Below are 19,999 nucleotides of genomic sequence, written 5' to 3' on the forward strand. Positions count from 1 at the left end.
CCAAATACACTGGCTACTGTTTTTGCAAAATTTTCTATCCTTAAGTGTACTAAGTGGCTTGTATTTAGTATGCTTTTTATATTATTTGAGATTTGCTATCATTCCCTTTGTCTTGTTTTAGAGCAAAACACTGATCCTTATGAAATGATTAAAATAGAACCTTGAAAAATAAAAGTATTAGTATTACAAAACCACGAAATTCTCTATAGACTTATTCTCCTAAAATATTTCAGAAATGGCTATTAAAAACCAGCTTGTAATGATAAATAAAATCATCATTCTTCTACTAAAAAGTTCAGACATGTAACGAGCATAACAGAAAAGCAAAGCTCAGGAATTTTCTAAAGGGCCAAAGTATATTTAGGTTTAAGGCCTAGTGTGAAAAATTATAACGAACTGAAATATAACATCTAATGCTTGAAACCTCGACATTAACATTTTTTTTCTTTTTGTGATATGCTGAATTAATTATTCTTTTGAGGTTTCTTTCTTTTTTATTGAAATATAGTTGATTTACAATATTATATTAGTTTCAGGTGTACAACATAGTGGTTCAAGATTTGTATACAATATACTCCATTTAAGGTTATTATGAAACATTGGCTATATTCTCTGTGCTGTATAATATTGTAGCTTATTTATTTTATACATACTAGTTGTACCTCTTAATCCACTACCCCTCTTCCCTCTCCCTCCTCATAATCACTAGTTTGTTCTCTATATTTGTGAGTCTGTTTCTGTTTCATTATAGTCATTAGTTTGCTTTATTTTTTAGATTCCACATATAAGTGATAGCATATAGTATTTATCGTTTTCTGTCTGACTTATTTCACTAAGTATGCTACCCCCCCAAGCCCATCTGTGCTGTTGCATATGGCAAAATTTCATTTTTTAATGGCTGAATAGTATTCTATTGTATATATACTACATCTTCTTTATCCATTCACTTGTTGATGGACATTTAGGTTGCTCTGTATCTTGGTAATTGTAAATAATACTGTTACGAACATTGGGGTGCGTGTACCTTTTGGAATTAGTGTTTTCCTTTTCTTTGGATATGTACCCAGGAGTGGAACTGCTGGATCATATGGTAGTTCTATTTTTTTTGTTTTTTGAGGAATCTCCATACTATTTTCCCACAGTGGCTGCACCAATTTATATTCCCACAAACAGTATATAAGGATTCCCTTTTCTCCACATCCTTGCCAACATTTGTTATTTGTGGTGTTTTTGATGATAGCTATTCAGACAGTTGTGAGGTGACAGCTCACTGTGGTCTTGATTTGCATTTCTCTGATGATTAGCGATGCTGAACAAGTTTTCATGTGCCTGTTGGCCAACTACAACTTCTTTGGAAAAATGTCTATTCAGGTCTTCTGCCCATTTTTAAAGATGTTTTCTTTATACTGAGTTGTTTATATATTTTGGATATAAACCCCTTATCAGTCTTTCAATTTTTCTTCAGTTCACTCATTTCATAGTAACATTATTAAGCTTTTCAAATAGCTCTGGGTTTGCCCTTGTTCAGAATTAAGGAGATATAATGCATGCATGACTCTTAGATCTAGAAATAGTTCCCATAAGAAATCTGCATAGCTCTGCTGGATTATCACCATTTTTGGGGAATAAAACTGCTATCTATGAAGTTTGTGATATCTGGACAGACTTTTTAGAGCTGAATTTATGCCAAACTGATAACATAAAACATGATGTTTATCTTTAACAAATCTCAAAAGCAGGCACTTGTTTTACGTAGATGAAGTATTAATCATTGGGTATACAAATTTGGTGAAGGGCTGTTGGTACATTATGGGCATGCCACAAATCTAGTGTACATTCTAGGGGAACCCTTGTCACTGCATGTAGTAGAGTTTTTCACTACACTCTGTACAACTTACTTCCTATAATGGAATTATAATCCATATAATCTACTCTTGAAACATATTCTTTAAAAACCTTGAGAAGATCGAAGAGAGTTTTTAAAATTGAAAGCAGCTCCCACCATCATCACTGTTTATTGAGTGTCTTTAACCTTCTATGTACAAATACCATTATTTTACAGTCAGGAGTCAAATAACTTATTCAGTGGCACACAACCAGTCAGTGGTGGGGCTGGGATTCAAACTTGAGTCTGTCTGATTCACAAATAATGTAAGCAACGTACCCTATTTCACCACTCTCCCTACAAACTTTTGATATGTTCTTTTTTTCCCAGCTTTTTATCCCACAATCACAAATCCCATCCCCCCAGTGCTAAATCAGTACTAAGTTAGCTTATTTCTTACAAAAACTACACTATCATTCCATGAATTAGTTGAGTGTCTGTCAAGTAGCATATCCTGTCAACACAACATAGTGGCCAAAGATTCACTATTTCAGAATTAGTCTATAGATAAGACAAACTACCTTGGATGGAAGACAAAGATATGGACGATACTTACATCAACAATTAAGAAGTCCAGCCAACACCAGGCATTGGTGAAATACGTTTGATAGCCATATGCCACCCATTTTAGAAGCATTTCCAGAATGAAAATGTAAGTGAAAACCTTGTCAGCATATTCCAACATTGTCTTGATCGTCTTTCGTTGATCAATATAGATATCCTCAAATGCCTATAAAGAAAAGTTATCCATTTTAGCTTTCTGAAACTAGTATAGTATTACAACCATTATAAGCTATTTTTTCTGATCACATGTATCTATCTATTCATGTATGTGTATATATATATATATATATGACATTTCATTGGAATAGGAGGGCAGAGGAACAGTAACTACTGATGGTTTTTTTTTCCCTCTCAAAGATCTTTTAGTGAATCAGGAAAAAAACTTATATTCTCTGTTGATAGTATAGAAGGAAGGGGTAAAAGCATAACTTTAATGAATTAATTTGACTTGTTCAGGAAATAGTTCTTGATGTCACATTCTGCTGCTGCTACCCCAATTTGAAGTTATTTATTCCTTTTGTTTCATTTCTTTGGCTTCCTCTTGTTGGCTTTTTTTTTTAACCATAGAAAGGAGGTTGACAAAATAAAACCTGAAGGTTTATATTTTTCATAAAGCAGAAATTGTAATTGATCATCACATTGCCTAACCTTACTACACAGTTGTATTCATTTGTCCCTTTTTTGTTCCTTTCATTTTGTTGATAGTTTATATTTCTCAGCAGAGGCGTGACAAGGATGGCAAGATGAAATTACTTCTCATTTAGATCATAGTATGTATTCTACTTCTAATATGAACTTGACTTTTTATATCTAAGTATATAATATTCATTTAAATGATGAAAAACTATTTCTTGTCTGAAGTGGCATGTAGTGAAAATTTATTTCATCAGAGAAATATGCAGAAAAATATATATGTTTGAAATATAAACTTAAAGAAACCTACTGGGTTCATTCCCCAATACCTCCATTAAAATAAACAAACAAACAAACCTGATTACGTCCTTCCCAATTAAAAAAAGAAAAAGAAACCTAAGTAATTGTGTTTCAATCAGTAATTGTGTCTCTACCATCTTTTCATCCCGATCTGTCTGTCTACATCTACCTTATGGTTTAAGTAGTCTATTTGTTTCAGTGTTTTCCTACAATGCTATCTATATGCTATACTTTATATTTTTGTAAATGATTTTCACATAAATATAAATTGATTCTGATAAAATGAACACTCTCATATAAAGAGAAGCCAATCCTTAAATGATCACTTAGGCACGCTGCCCAATATTTATTGTTACCAATATTCATTGTTTTCTGAAGAGCACAGGAATAGTGTACACAATTCAAAAGGGTCACAGAAGTGGTCCCTAAGGACTTATTGACTGTCCAGAAAGAGATAATAATAATCTCTTTCCTAGACAAAATTCATGAGAACTTAGAAGCTGTATATTCCCAACCACAGGGCTTCCATTAACTGCACAGTGTTGCCATGCTTGCTTTCTTGTTAAAATATGAGTAATTAAATATTCATATTCTTCGGCTGTAATGAATAAGCTAGAGGGACAAATTTTCTAGGTTACTTAATAATAAACAAAAATTAATAAATAGTTGATTACAAATGTGTTCATACATGTTAAAAGTAAATCCAGAACTGCATAGTTATACACTAAGTCTGTATTCTATAAGGTATGAAGTAGGGTAATTAAAAATGCATTGAAGGTGGGTAGGATGGTGGGTGGGTATATGGGTGGATGGATGGATGCACGGATGGATACAGCGATGTATTCATGTTTAAGGAAGAAGTCATAATTAGAGAGAACAGTTTGGTGGCTATCAAACAGAGGTGATAGCTGATGCCATGGAAATGGATGTAGAATGAGGGTTCAGGAAAAGTGATGCACTGGATAGTAAAGGGATGCAGCAGAAAGGATTAGTAAGTCATCAGCATTAGGTGATTATAAAACCTAGTTTTATAGCAATTTTGCTTAATATTCACTCACCAGAGCACCACTACTAAGGAGAATCATGAAAACAATGAAGGTCTCAAACCAGTTATGCTCAACTATTCGGAAACACGTTCTTCTCAGGTTCCACCATTGTTTTCCTCTCCCTTCTTCCACACTGATTTGACAACACTTGAATCTTTGTACACAGCCTGCAAGTATAATGTTCAAACAGGAGCAGGTAAAAAACTTCTGCTGCTTCAATAATACCCTTTGGCGAGTCTGGGATTCACCTTCCTATTACTGTTGCCATCTGTCTTGCTAGGGTAACTCTCTAAGCCCGGGATAGAAAGAGCACATCCATTTGCTGTGTAAAGTTGTGACCATTATTTGGCCTCTGTAAACAGTTCCCTGGCTAACACCTGATTTTTTTCTGCATCAGCTGTTACTGTCCAAGAAAGAACATTGCAAAGTACAAATAAATGTAAAGTAGCCTTGCTTTGTACTGTGCCATCCTGCCACACTCTGCTGAAGTCACTCTAGAAAAGGACTTTAAAATGAAAATTAATAATAAACAGAAAACTTGCCTTTTCAAGAGGAAGCAGAGTAACAACATAGCCCTTTCCCAACAATGCTGAGTTAACTACTGTTTAGGTTCTCTTGTGGTGCTCCTAGGAGAGCTTATGTGATTTCCAAGATGAATTTAGTCCACTAGAATGTGCTTTGCATGGCTCTGCTTTGATTTGACATTGCCTTCCTTATGCTGCTTTCACGCACTCTAACATAAGAATTAAATCAACAGATACCTGTGTGTACCGTTATAATCACCACAGACAATACAAAAAAAAAAAAGAAAAAAAGAGAGAGAAAAAAGGTAAAAAGGTACAGAACATGGACTTGCCCCTGAGAACCTTACATTCTGGTTTTTAAGAAAAGACAGAAATACAGGAACCCTGCCTCCAGGCAAAAAAAAAAAAAAAAAAAAAAGTCAAGTATGCTGTAAGAACAGGGAGAAAGGAGAGGGAAGGGAAGGGAAGGAAAGAAGGAAAGGAGGAAGGGGGGAAGAAAGCCAGTAAGGATGCATGGATACATAAACAGTTCAACAGAGCAAGAGAAAAGCTCTCTTAAGATGATACATGATCAGTCATCAGGTACATTAAGTGAATACATTTATGTATAGCTGTTCAGAAGAATAAGTTCTTTTCCACCATCGTCGGAGGAAGGTAGTTTTGAGCAGTTTGAGTGACGTGTACAATTTATACAAGAAAAGAGGGAGAACAAGATATCAGACCCGTGAGGAAGAAATCACAAAATTTCAGAGAATATGCAAATATATTCATATCTGAAAAACTCAAATTTCCAAGAAAATAATGGGAAATACTAATTAGGGAGAAAACAGAGTTTTTAGACTTATTAAACAGGCTCAACTAGATACTGTTCAGGGATCATGTATCAGGCAGTGTTTATTTTCTACCCAATGAACATTGGAAAATGATGATTTCATTAAAAAATACATTTCAGCATTTGTAACTAATTGGATTTTAATAGGGAGAAAATTATTTTTCCAGTAAATTTTGTGTATAAGAATTTTGACTAGTGTTTAAGATGCCAACTTATAAAATCACCACTTTATTTGAAAAAGTTATAAATTAGTCATTAATTTTAATTACATTAAAGCATCTCTTTTCCATGCCCTATCGTCCTTTATGCGTAATGGACAGATATAACCAAAACATAACAGGTAATTCTAAATCTGTTACCATATTAAAGGTAATTGAAATAGACTGACTACAAATTTCTATTCTGAGTGGTCCATTTTGGATCGACAGCCAAAAAATACTGCACTCTATAAATGGAAGGTTAACATGAAGGGCATTTTCTTTACCTTCAGTGAAACAGGCTTCAGGTTCAAGGGTTTCCTCAGGTTCCACCACAGGCTGTTCCTCTGCAGGCGCTCCAATGTCCACGGTGCTGCCTTCAGAGGAGCTACTGCTTTCATTAAGTTTCTGAGCATGAGACAGACATAAAAGGTAAATCGCTTTAATTTTGGTAAACAATAAATAGCCTAGCAAGAAAGGATTAGTACTATGAACTGATTTTGGATTCTCCTTGAAATTAAGAGATCTGAAGTTTAGAGCAAAAGAACGATTGAATAAGAGGCGGAAACAAGGAAATCATCTACATTAACTCCCTTACCATAATTTTCAATGTAAACATGAAATCAGATTGCTATGCTGCAAAGTTATAAATGGCCATCAGAAACAGGTGCTAGGGAAATCACTGTACTAGGCATTAGAGAAGCCGCAGAGGGAGGGGCTGGGGAGGAGAAGTTAGTACAATTATTATCATTTTACAGAAAAGGAAATTAAGGTTCAGACAGGTTAAGGCACTTGTCTAACGTCATATAACCAGTAAGCGAGAAAGCCAAGATTTGAGAGAATTGAATTCCCCTTGTCTTCTGTATAACCACACTGTTTCTGGGAATAAAAAGAAACAGTGTATTCACATGCTTATAATTCTTCCATCACTTTTAAAGAGATAATCATCCACAGAAAAAATATCAAGATGAGTCTAAAAGATGAAGAGAATCAACAATTCAATCTTAAAGTGAGAAACAAAAACAGAGACAGCTGTTCAAAACATAAACTGATATGGAAATTTAATCCAAGTGTTCAGTATCTTCCTGGAAATTATTTCATCAGTGCAACAAACTAACTTTTGGGTAGCTGTAGACATGAGTTCTATTCAATTTTTGTTTACATTAATTCTGCCAAACTAATTAGAAACTTGTTATAAAGCAAATGTCATAAGAATAACTTAAGCACAAGCAATAACAACTCACAGGGAAATTTTTCTAAAGTACTACTTAAAAAGTCCTTAACATTTTTGGACAAATCCAGCTTTTGCTTATCTCAGTCCTATGTTCCTAAGTATATTTTCTTTTTAAGGCAAACAGTTGGGAATCAATCTATATTTTAGAAAAATTTTAAATGACATAAATGATGATTAAACATCCAATATTAGTACTCAAATGGAAGATCTGCACTTGGAAAGTTCCCAGGTATAGACAAGTGTCCTCTAGATGTTTACAAATTCATTTCCAAACACAACTTAAGCAATATAATTATATCCCACTCTGTCTGAACTCTTGTAGGGAAGCAGAAGTGTCCCTAATGTCACTTAAATTCAACATGCTCTCAATTAAAGTCATGACTTTTCTTTCTATCCTAAATCAACTTTTGAAACCAAGTTCCTGATTCTGATTGTTTGCAATATCATTCTTTTAGCACCTAGACTCAAAATCTCCTTGTTTACTCTTATTTCAAATATTGACAGTAAAGTCAGATATAATTCTACCTATGAAATAATTCTTCTCTCAGTCTTATCTTCCAAATTCCTATGAACTTTTCTGCTCACTCTTGTCACCTCCTTTTTGGACAGCTGTAAATAATAAGTTCACCCTTATTCTAGCCTCACCTAATTCTAGATCTTAGTGGACCACAAAGCCTGACTTTTGTTAGATGCCCAAAAAATATTTGGTGAAAAAGAATTCCTCTATTTTGGATATTACTACCAAATGAAGCTTTTGTCTCCAACTTAGCCTTCCAACCAAATTCCCCAAATCCATCTTTCACAGAAGCCGTGCTTTAGTCAAGGTGAATTTCTTAATGTTCTCTGGCTTTTGCCTGTAGTGGTTTTTATCCATCACTGTGGAAGAAGAAGAATTAATCTCTCATCTAAACCTCCTCACCACTTTTTCTGCACAACTCTTTGGGTACATATTGCTTTTTATCTAACCTACCTCCATTCTAATTGACTTACCAAATTAACAATGCTTGGAATTTTCTCAGTAAAACACAATGACTGATGCTGGTGGCATGCTGAAATTGCTCAGGTGGTTGGTTACACTCTAGTACACCTGTGCATTCCTGCTCCCACCAGGAGACTTGTAAGCTTATCAAGAATAAGCTATGTTTGTTTCCAAATCAATTATATTATTTTAGATTAATGTAATTATGCAATTTATTCTTGCATAATTTGATAAAATGAGTTTAAAAAGAAAATTAGTTGCTGAATCCATAAAAACTAAGTTGAAGCATGACATAAAACTTAATAAAGGCAAACCACTCACACATCATACAAGCAAAAAACTTTTTGTAGAATTAGGTGTGAACATTATTTTTAAAAAGGCAGATTTGGGATGTAAATTTCTGGAAGGATGCCAAATTCGTGCTGCTTTATAAGTTTCTTTAAAATCTTTGTCCTCTTTGAAAAACCCTAGACTGGAATCATAAAGGATGAATTACAGGTGTGACTCATGCTAAAGCAAGGAAAGAGAACTAAAGAGACATTTTAATTTAAGTATGTATCATTGTTCAACATGAAGCAGTATAATGTTTGGGATCCAGAAAGAGTCTGTATACTTTCCAGGAATAGGATATGATTATAATTTAAGGTTCTTAAATTTGGTATTCATATCTAGTTTAAATAACTTACTAAACCAACATTTTGTAAAGGAAGCTTAGTAAGCCACAACCTGGCTGACCCCTTTGATAGACCCCAATTCTCATACTAGTGAGAGGAACTTGTCCAACATTAAGTCATACTGACATCAGATAAAGTGACAGGTGAAAGTCAGAAAGACCAAACCACAGGCAAGTGGGCTCAGGCTAGTTAATCAACCCTAGACAAATAAAGTTAATCAGAAAGAAACTTGACTGCTAAGTTCACACATAATATAAATAAGTGAGCATTAGTGTGGAAAAGAAAAGAGAAACAAACACAATAAAACAGGTACAGAAGTGACTGGTCTGAAATGTGCCTAGACAGTACATGTGAGGCAACAAGAGTTTTGACTGACAAGCTAAATGAAGAGCATTAATAAGTAAATTTCAAATTAATTAAATACTAAATGTATTAAATCAAAATAGATTAAAATACATGAAAATATTAATAAATTGAACCCTAGCTTATTGAGTGATTGGGGTCATCTTAGGATTCTGACGACCACACTAAAGTTTGTGTGTTTTATTAATTTTTTTCCTAAGGACCACTTGTTATGCTAATATCACCTGCTACATCGATTCATTACTTTTTCTTTATGCTCCCTTTGTTTTGTTGTCCTTTTTCTGATTTCTCAAACTAAGTTAGTTGTCATGTTCTTTCATCTTTTCTTGATCATCCCTGTTTTTTAAGACATTCAATGACTGGTTCAATTTCATAGATTTCGAAAGAAAAAGTTCTTATTTTCTAAACAGCTACTTATATATTTTATTTTTTGCTTAACCCAGTATTTTTTTGGAAGAAAACTTTTAAATGCTCAAGTAGTTATAATTTTTGCTATTATTTCATTATTAATTTATTTTTTAGCTGCATTGTGATTAGATAATAACCCTATATGATGTCTTCTATCTTGAATTTATTGGGACAATAACCTATACAATGTCTGCTTGTTTTGAATGTATTGAGATTTACTGTGAGATCCAGCAGTTTATGTAAGTATACCAAAAGCAGTTGAAAATAAGCATTTTTCTGTACATACAATTTTTTGAGATAACATACATTCATATTTACTTTTATTATTTATATTATTTAAATTATCAATGTCTTTATTCACTTTTTCTTTCTTTCATCACAGACTAAAAAAACATGGTATTTAAATTCTCACAACCAGTATACGCCTATCAATATATTCTTACACTTCTCACTGTTGAAATCAAAGATGATGTGGCTGTGAGTTCTTTATCTGGTTGGAGGAATAACACTATTACTCAAAAAAGGAAGGAAAAGATTTTTTGATGTGTGGAAAGAATCCATCTCTACATTAGCACATGAGATATGAATTCAGATAAACTACTGAAGAAATTGGATAACAGCAAAACTAAAACATTCTCAAAAAAGTACTTGTATTGATTTGAAAACCAATAAGGCAATTAATTTCTTCTCTTTTGTTCTTACATTGAAATTTAATTTTATTTTGAGATACACCATTCAAATAATAAAGCAATTTGTTCTCAGAGTCTTTGAGATTAATAGATTACTTAAAATATCCATTTTAATTTTTAGTAAGTCATTAACCAACTCTTAATTTACTAATATCCAAATAAGCCAGTTCATTTTAAAATATGTATATTTTTACACATGATTCTCAGTGGCTTGATTCTATACTGACTTATACTGTCCGTGTATTTTTGGCAGGCTGACTTCATAAGCGAGCCGAGAGAATGCAGGAACCACATCGTATCTGAAAGCAGTCACTTTGCCTTGTACACCAGGGCATTCAATAACCACTTAATACCTACAGCCCTGATGGTAAGAGCATTTTTCCTCTTCAACGGATTTATGCAACTTTTCTTGCTTTTTAAAAATGTTCTCTACTGTAGCAAATGATTTCGACCTTGAGGGTGAAGCAAAACAAAGCAAAGCACATAATATGGTCCAAAATATTTCTTTGAGTAGGTGATTAAATGTTTTTTGTTGTTGTTCTTGGACTTAATCTTAGGATGTTTATGCTTTTATTTTAGTCTTAGTTTGTTACAGGGAGCTTATTTATAGGGTTTAATAGAAGTTCAATCTATAATAAGTGATAAAAATACATTAAAAATAAGTCTGGAATGTAAGGGTCAAAATGATACAGAATATGTGTGTGTATATTTAAAATACTTAATTTAAAAGCTAGGCATATACTATTTTAAAGGTGGGAATTTTACTGTTGTTATACATATAAACGTATATATATACAAGATGTTTATCTTAAATCATACATAGATGATGCTCAACAACCTCAAAAATATTACTATTAATATTTAATTGTGTACATTGTGCATTAGTAAATATTTCTCATGTACACTAAGCATATTAAAAATTAAAATAACTTCTATTAAAAACTCACAGCAGAGCAACAATATAATATCAAAATAACAGACACTACTGAGGCTTAGCATTTCCAAGAGCAACTAGAAAAGTCCAATATTAACTCATTAATTCTCATGTCACCCATAAAACTCAGGTGATTTCTTCATCATGCTTTAAGTTGGAAGGACAATCTTCAGTGGATTATTCATATTTAATAAATATTAAATTTTTCTTATTAATTGTGGAATCTACTGATAGTCCAACAATTCCTAAGGTAGGGGTGAAGGCAAAAGAATACGGCTCTAGTATACTCTGAATTCTGCTTTAAAGTATGTCAAACATGAATTTTTGTGTACATGATTAGCTATAAAGGAACAAAGGAAACAAATCTCATCACATATCAAGTCAAGAGAAAATTATTGTGATGCAAATAAATGAGAAACAAACAAAAAATTGTCAAATTGCATTTATAATTCCCAAGCTAGAAACCAAAATTGACCAAATAAACAATTACCATTGTTAAATTTATTTTACCCAATTGAGCACTGTCTCTCTAATATTTTGGTATTAAATTTTAGTGTTAAGTGATGACATATTTAACAAATAATCTTACAGTGTCTACTGCTTAGGGGACTATAACTATAGTGAAAGAGCGAAGAGTTCTATTTTGAGTCAGACAAGCTTGGGTTTAAATCACAATTACTGGTTTTATGAACTTTGGGCAATTATCTTGACCTCCATAAGCTATAGCTTCTAATTTGTAAAATGACCCCCGCTTTGCAAAGTTGTTATAAGGATTGAACAAGATAACACATGGAATATGTTTGGCATTTGCTTACTGGATAGGTGGTAACAATTTTAATAACAGTTTAATAACAGTTATAGTTTGTAATATGTGTAATTGCTAATATTTGGTCTTTTCACTCAAAGTATTAGTATAGGCTAAATATCAAAGTTAGGACCTGAAAAATGAGTGAATATAATAGACTTTGTACCTGCCCTCAGGGGTTCAACATAAGAGAGGATAAGCAACAACTGGCATACACGATGGGGTTAGTGTTGGTAATTCTGAGAGCACCACCTAACCCAGTGTAAGAGTAGGGTAGGAAAAAGTGACATGAGGGTCCAAAAGGATAAGCTGGCTGGGGGTGAGTCAGGTGAAACAGTATAGGGTAAAAAAAGTATTAGAGGCAGAGAGAAGGTGCAGCCACTGTGGAAAACAGTATGGAGATTCCTCAAAAGACTAGGAATAGATTTACCATATGACCCAGGAATCCCGCTCCTGGGCATATATCCCAAAGGAACCCTACTTCAAAATGACACCTGCACCCCAATGTTCTTAACAGCACTATTTACAATACCCAAGACATGGAAACAGCCTAAATGTCCATCAACAGGTGACTGGATAAAGAAGATGTGGTATATTTATACAATGGAATACTATTCAGCCATAAAAACAGACAACGTAACGCCATTTGCAGCAACATGGATGTTACTGGAGAACCTCATTCTAAGTGAAGTAAGCCAGAATGAGAAAGAAAAATACCATGTGAGATTGCTCATATGCGGAATCTTAAAAAAAAAAGCATAAATACAAAACAGAAACAGACTCATAGACATAGAATACAAACTTGTGGTTGCTAGGGGGGCGGGGGGTGGGAAGGGACTGGGATTTTAAAATGTAGAATAAACAAGATTGTACTGTGTAGCACAGGGAAATATATACAGGATCTTGTGGTGGCTCACAGCAAAAGAGAATGTGACAATGAATGTACGTATGTTCACATTTAACTGAAAAATTGTGCTCTACACTGGCATTTGACACAACATTGTAAAATGACCATAACTCAATTTAAAAATGTTAAAAAAAAAAAGATCAGAACCTAGTAAAGCATAGGGGGTTTCAGGAAACCAAAGATCAGTGTAGTTGGCTGGGGAGAGGTGGGAAGTTCTCTTACATGAGGCTGGAAAGCTCAGGAACGGCCACTTTTTGCAGGGACTTGTAAGCCATATTAAGAAGTATAGACTGGGAGCAATGGGCATCTCCTGAAAGGTTAGAAAGTGGAGAGAGCTATGACCAGATTTGCATTTTACAAAGACCACTTATCATTATGGGGGAACTAAATTAAGGAGAAGAATATTATTGGAGGGGGCCTGTTTGGAGGCTGCAACAGTAAAACTGAGAGATGACAGAGTTCTGACAACGGGTGGAGGTAGTGGGGATGCAGAGAAGTAGACAAAGATTGGCAGAGTTGATGAAATCCAGTAATCAATTAGGTGTAATAAGGGAGAGGGAGTTTGGGTATCCACTGGCCGGATGGTAGTACTCTTCATGGAGAGTAGCTGCCATTGCATAGGGATCACGGCCCTGAGGGATACATAGCTCAGGACAAGGAAACAGGCAAAAGCTGGAAGGACACTCCCAGTCAGTGCCCAGATGGGACTCCACAAAGTGTTCCCTAAGCATCTGTCTGGTATGATACAAAAATTCTGAGTGTTTTCTCTTCCATCTTCTTTCCTCCCTGCCCTCTCCCCAGAGAGAGAAGCTGCATCCAAGAGCAAACTGCTTACTTAATTTGTCTTTGGAATAATCTTGCTTAGCTTATTCTGTCAGAGAATATAACTGATTAAAATGTAGGTATTTATGAAAGGCATGATTAACTTACATGATGCCAATCAACATGGATCAAGCACCTTATTGATATCAGGTATGTTGGGAACACTATGAGTAATAATAATAATTTATTAAATACTTAAAATTTGCCACACACTGTATTAAGTACTTTACATTTATTATCTCATTTAATAATACTCCCCTCAAAGTATGAAGTAGGTGATTTTATCCCCATTTTTGAGATGAGGAAATTGACAACTGGATGGCCAGGTAAGGTCACACAGTATGTGGCTGAAATTGAATTAAATAACCCAGTATTTGGCTTCAGAGAATAATCTATTAACCAAAATCATTATCATTGTGGCCTCACATGTCTAAAAACAAATGCTTCAAAAAAGTGTAATAAATGATGAGCACTGATAATTTCCCAAGGCATTAATATAATTTCAACAGTGACTGGTTGTACATAAGACTTATTATTGAAATTCAGGAATGGAAGCATTAACATATTCAAATGGATTAGGTCTAATAGAGCTCATGAAAGGTAACATTTTGAGTCAAAAAGTTATGTCCTAGCATGGAAATTCATATTTAAAGGTTGAAAGTCATCCTTCTAAAATGCAAATGATGTATGTGTGTATGTATATATATATATACACAAATATATATATGTATATTTGCATATATATGTATATATTTATAAAAAAGAGTCATCTTTCTAAAAATGCATATATATTTATATATAAGTAGAATCATGGCTCATTTGTGTCTTCCATTATCTAATACACTCCTTAGCATACGGTAACTGTGGAATACTTGGAGGTAGGTAGGCAAAAGAATAAAGTCTAAAACTGAAAGAACCAAGATGGTAAGGTTACTTTAATATATTTTAGGCTGCATTCCTAATATCAAATAAAGAATCATCCTCTTTGGGGGTATCTGTTTTCAATTTAATTCCACTAAAGGCAGAGTATCTCATGAATTGTGCCTTGCTTTGATGAAGAAAGTACAATATAAGACTAGGGAAGCAATGGAGAGAAACAATTTTGTATGGCTTTATTTCTGACCCAGAAGGAAGACATGGTGAAGAAAAGTACCAAGAAATGTGGGACAATATGGTAACCTATAAAAGAATATTTGCAGAAAGCCAGGTTTAAAAATGAATAAAAGAAATTGAAATGTAATGGGGATGAATAGAAGGTTTTAATGTTTAATATAATAATATCAATTGGATGAGAAACAACTGCATTTCAACAGAAATTCCTGGGGAAAAGATAAGGGATTGTTACTTTCTTAGAAGCCCAATAAAAACTGACAGGTGAAACGTCTACCAGAGATAAAAAAATAGCAAGAGAAAAATGGAGTCTGGATCATGGGAAATGAAAGTATATTTTCAAGTATGCTCTCATCAGAGCAAGTGTAATGAATACCATATTTATCCAGTTCTATTAAACTGGTTCTTTGAACTGGTGCTATTAAAAAGAGTTAAATGAGCTGGAAAATTTTGATCTGAGTTTCTACTTTTTACCAAATATGTACAAATACACACGTCACAACATAAAATGAGAGAAAAGCACACATATAAGTAGTTACTATAAAATATTATGACACTTTGTAAGATGTATCATGAATTGTTTATTATCCAAACCCTGTGCCTGGGAAACTGGAAGAAGCCATCCTTTCTGCCTAAGGTCAGGAAGGCTCCATGATCACTGCCTTCAAAGAGCTAAAGTGGTGTTTCTCTCACTTGAGAACGCCTGAACTTCAGGCACTGCTCCTGTGGACCTAGTGGCTGCACTCTAATTAAAAAAGCAATGCCTTAGGAGCAAAAAACAGGCAGCAAAAGCTTCATTCACCAGTACTCCCTCAACCTGCAATGTGCTCTGATATCCTCTATTCTACTTAATTAAAAAATTAAATTACAGGTACAATAAATTGGTTTATCAACTCCTACTGGCTCATGACTCATAATTTGAGAATTATTGCACTAATTATCTCTAAAGTTTCTACTAACCCAACATTTGAATTTTCAATTAATGCAGTGTTCCGAGATACAAAATGACAGAGAGTATGAAGAAACAGAACTGCCTCCAGTGTTCCAGTGGGTGGTCACTTGTTTATAAAGAAGTCAGAGTTCCTGTCAGTCCAGACCGATACAAACAAAAACGGTGTGAGTATACATCAGGTACAATTTTTACAGAAAAACATTTACTATGAATGATCTTCATAATAAAATAGTTTTCTTTTAAATACATAGTATTTACATAGATAGTATGTAGTAGCTATCAGTCTTCATTCAATATTAAATAAAGGCCTGAAGAGTCAAGACAAAGAAAATCAGATTGGGAAGAATATAGGCAGAAAGAATACAAACCGAGGTTTACATGAAGAGACAAAAGACCTAGAATAGCTAACACAATATTGAAGGAAAAGAACAAAGTCAGGATTGCCACCACCTCAGTAAACAAGACAGTGAGGTACTGGTGAAAGAATAGACAAATAGATAATAGGACAGAAAGCACAGAAATAGACCCACATGAATACAGTCAACTTATCTTTGATAAAGGAGCGAAGGCAGTATTATGAAGTAAAGACAGTCTTTTCCAACAAATGATCCTGGAGCAAGTGAACAATTATATGTAATAAATGAATCTAAAAACAGACCTTACACCATTCACAAAAAATAACCTAAAATGGATCATAGACCTAAATGTAAAATGCAAAACTATAAAACTCCTAGAATATAACGGAAGAAAATGTAGATGATCTTGGGCAAGGTGATGACTTTTTAGATACAATACCAAAAGCCCAATTCATGAAAGAGAGAATTGATCAACTGGACTTCATTAAAATTGAAGATTCCTGCTCTGTGAAAAACATTGTAAAGAGAGTCAGAGATGGAGAAGACTGGGAGACTAGGAGCAAATATTTGCAAAAGCAAAGCTGGTAAAGGACTATTACACAAAATATACAAAGAATTCCTAAGACTCAACAGTAAGAAAACAAACATCTTGATCAAAAAAACAGAGCAAAGCCCTTAACAGACACCTCACCAAAGACATACAAGTGACAAAGAAGCATATGAAAAGATGCTCCACATCATATGGCATCAGGAAAATGCAAATTAAAAAACAATATGATACCACTGCACACCTATTAGAACGGCCCAAATCCAGAACACTGACAGTACCAAATGTTGTGAAGTAACAGGAGCTCTTACTTATTGCTGGTGAGAATGCAAACTGTGTAACGACTTTGGAGATGGTTTGGCAAAGTCTTACAAAATAAAACTTACACTTTGCATACTATCCAACAATTGCCCTCCTTGGTATTTACTCAAATGAGTTGAAAACTTATATTTACATAGAAACCTATACATGGATGATTATAGCAGCTTTATTCATAACTGCCAAAACTTGGAAGCAATCAAGATGTCCTTCAGCAGGTGAATGGATAAATCAACTGTAGAACATCCAGACAAAGAAATATTATTTAGTACTAAAAATAAACTATCAAGCCATGAAAAGACATGGAAGAAACTTAAGTGCATATTACTAAGTAAAAGAAGCCAGTCTGAAAAGGCTACATACTATATGACTCCAACTATATGACATTCTGGAAAAGGCAAAACTATAGAGATGGTTAAAGATCAGTGGTTGCCAGGGGTTAATGGAGAGGGAAGGATGAACAGGCAGAGCACAGAGGATTTTTAGGGCCATGAAACTGCTCTGAGTGATACCATGATGGTGGATACATGTCTTAACACATCTGTCCAAACCCATAAAATGTGCAATACCAAGAAAGAACCCTAATGTAAACTATGGACTTTGGGTGATAACGATGCATCAAGTAGATTCAGCAACTGCCACAAATGCCACTCTGGTGGGTGATAACAGGGGCAGGGGGGGTGGATCATGCATGTGTAGGGGCAGAGGATATGTAGGAAATTTCTCTGCCTTCCTGTCAGTTTTCCCATGAAACTAAAACTTTTCTAAAAAAATAAAGTCTTTAAATAAATTTTTTAAAAAATTAGATTATTAACTTAAGGCACCTGACCATTTCTTAGACTTTCACACAGTAAGTAGGAAGTGAAGGTATCTTTTCTAGAAATCTTTGGAATTATATTTTATATCCATTAGAATTTTAGCTTAATATTTCTAAATCAGTTGCTACAGACTGAATTGTGTTACCCTCAAATTAATATGTTGAAGCTCTAAGTCCCAATGTGACTGTATTTGGAGATAGGGTAGTGATAAAGGTTAAATGAGGTCATAAGGGTGTGGCCCAAATCCAACAGGGTTGGTGCACTTACATGAAGAGTAGGAGAGGCCAGAGCTCTCTCTCTCTCCACACACACATTGAGTAAAGGCTATGTGAGGACACAATAAGAAGGCAGCTATTTGCAACCCAAAGGAGAGAGATCTCACCAGACACTGACCCACCTAGAAACTTGATCTTGGACTTTGCAGTCTCCAGAAATGTGAGAAAATAAATTTTGGTTGTTTGAGCCCCCCAGTGTGTGATATATTCGTATGGCAGCCTGGAAGAGTAACACGCAGGTCAACGTGATTTTAATTGGAAGAAATACACAGAGTATTTCTTGTTGTTAAATTCTCTTCCATGTAAGTGAGCCGGTGTGATGCAATGTAAGATGTACAGAATTTATAAACAAAGACTGTAAGTGCAGTTCTCAGCTATACTCCTTTATTAGTTATATGACCTTAAGATTCTTAAGCTAGTTTTCTTATCTGAAAAGTTAGACTAATAACACATCCTTTTGACATTATTAAAAGGATTAAGTCAGATGATGCACTTTCATATCTTGGATCATTCATTCATTCATCATCTAACAAATATCCAACCTGGGATGAGAAAACTTACATATACAATATATTATTCTTCAATTTACTAATCATCTCTCTGGATTTAAATTTTTGGTTCCTCAATGAACTTACATTATATATGATGGCAAAAATATTCTACATGGAGAATATACAATCATAAATACAGGCAATATAATACATGTATATACATATATCTTTATACCCACTCGCATCTATAAAATCTTACCTCTTTGCTTTCTTCCAGATCTGATTCACTACTGAAGTCCTCTGTGTTTAAATTTTCAAAGTCAGACTCTCCTACAGCAATTGGTACAGTCACTGTAAGACTGGGATTGTTTATGAACGACATGTAGTCACTTTCATCAATGATGTATTTTTCAACACTGCTGCCAGTTCCTATTCCACTTGTGGTACCATTTACATCTTTAAGATAGTCAAGATCTTTCCCAATTTCTGTTGTATGATTGGACATACAACTGTCTTTCTTGTTGTTTAGATCATCAAGTGGCTTAATTTCATCTAAAATCTTTTGTTTTCTAACGAAGGACTGCTGAATAAATTCATATATCTTTCTCTTCACAAAAGCTATTCCCTTGTGCATCCTATCCACGGCAATTTGGAGATTGTTCATTTCATTATCATCATCAGTGGCTGCAAGGTTGTCTGCACTAAATGAGCTCAGAAGCAAGGCCAAAAAGAGGTTCAGGACCTTAAAAAATAACACAAACAGGATTACAATTTCACCTCAGTGTAAAGAAGAGCTGATTTGAGATCACTTATTCCTCAAAGCATAGAAGAAACTGTAAGTTCCAACAACTAGATGAGAAAGAAACACCACAGCATAGTGATTAGAAGTTGGGTGATCTGAATTTGTTGTCTACCTCAATAGATACTTCACGATTCATCCATGGGCAAGACATGATTTCTGCTGGTCTCAAGTTCTCCTACTTATAAAATGAAGATACTGAATGAACTGACCTAAGATTTAACTAAGATAAAAATTGTATGATTGTAAGAAGCAAGATTCATACATGGACAAATTCATTAGTGTTTAAAATTATGCATTGACATGGATTTCATAGTTTCTTTTTTGATAAACAGAGATATTAAATTGAATATTAATTGAAAAATAACCATTATAACCCGGGATGAGAATTATGGGCTTACCACAGGCATCAACACTTGTTTTCTTGATCTACTGTACTTCTCATACCCTACTGTTGACTAATTAGCACAACTATTTATAAACAATTGCTAATATTTCCATTAGACTGGCACATTAATGCCTTTGAAATATATATTT

General features: G+C 34.1%; 1 protein-coding gene across 1 annotated transcript in view; it reads right to left on the reverse strand.

The window, feature by feature from the left end:
• Positions 1-19,999, reverse strand: part of LOC102524652 (sodium channel protein type 1 subunit alpha) — a 170,019-nt gene that overhangs the window by 21,884 nt on the left and 128,136 nt on the right. The window contains exons 19-22 of the mRNA XM_072961100.1: positions 18,923-19,405; positions 6,269-6,389; positions 4,441-4,595; positions 2,442-2,615 (exon numbers count right to left, since the gene is read on the reverse strand). Coding sequence (XP_072817201.1) covers positions 2,442-2,615; positions 4,441-4,595; positions 6,269-6,389; positions 18,923-19,405 — 933 coding nt within the window. The remainder of the gene's footprint in view (positions 1-2,441; positions 2,616-4,440; positions 4,596-6,268; positions 6,390-18,922; positions 19,406-19,999) is intronic.

Source organism: Vicugna pacos, chromosome 5, assembly GCF_048564905.1.
Source record: "Vicugna pacos chromosome 5, VicPac4, whole genome shotgun sequence".
In the NCBI taxonomy this organism is placed as follows: domain Eukaryota; kingdom Metazoa; phylum Chordata; class Mammalia; order Artiodactyla; family Camelidae; genus Vicugna; species Vicugna pacos.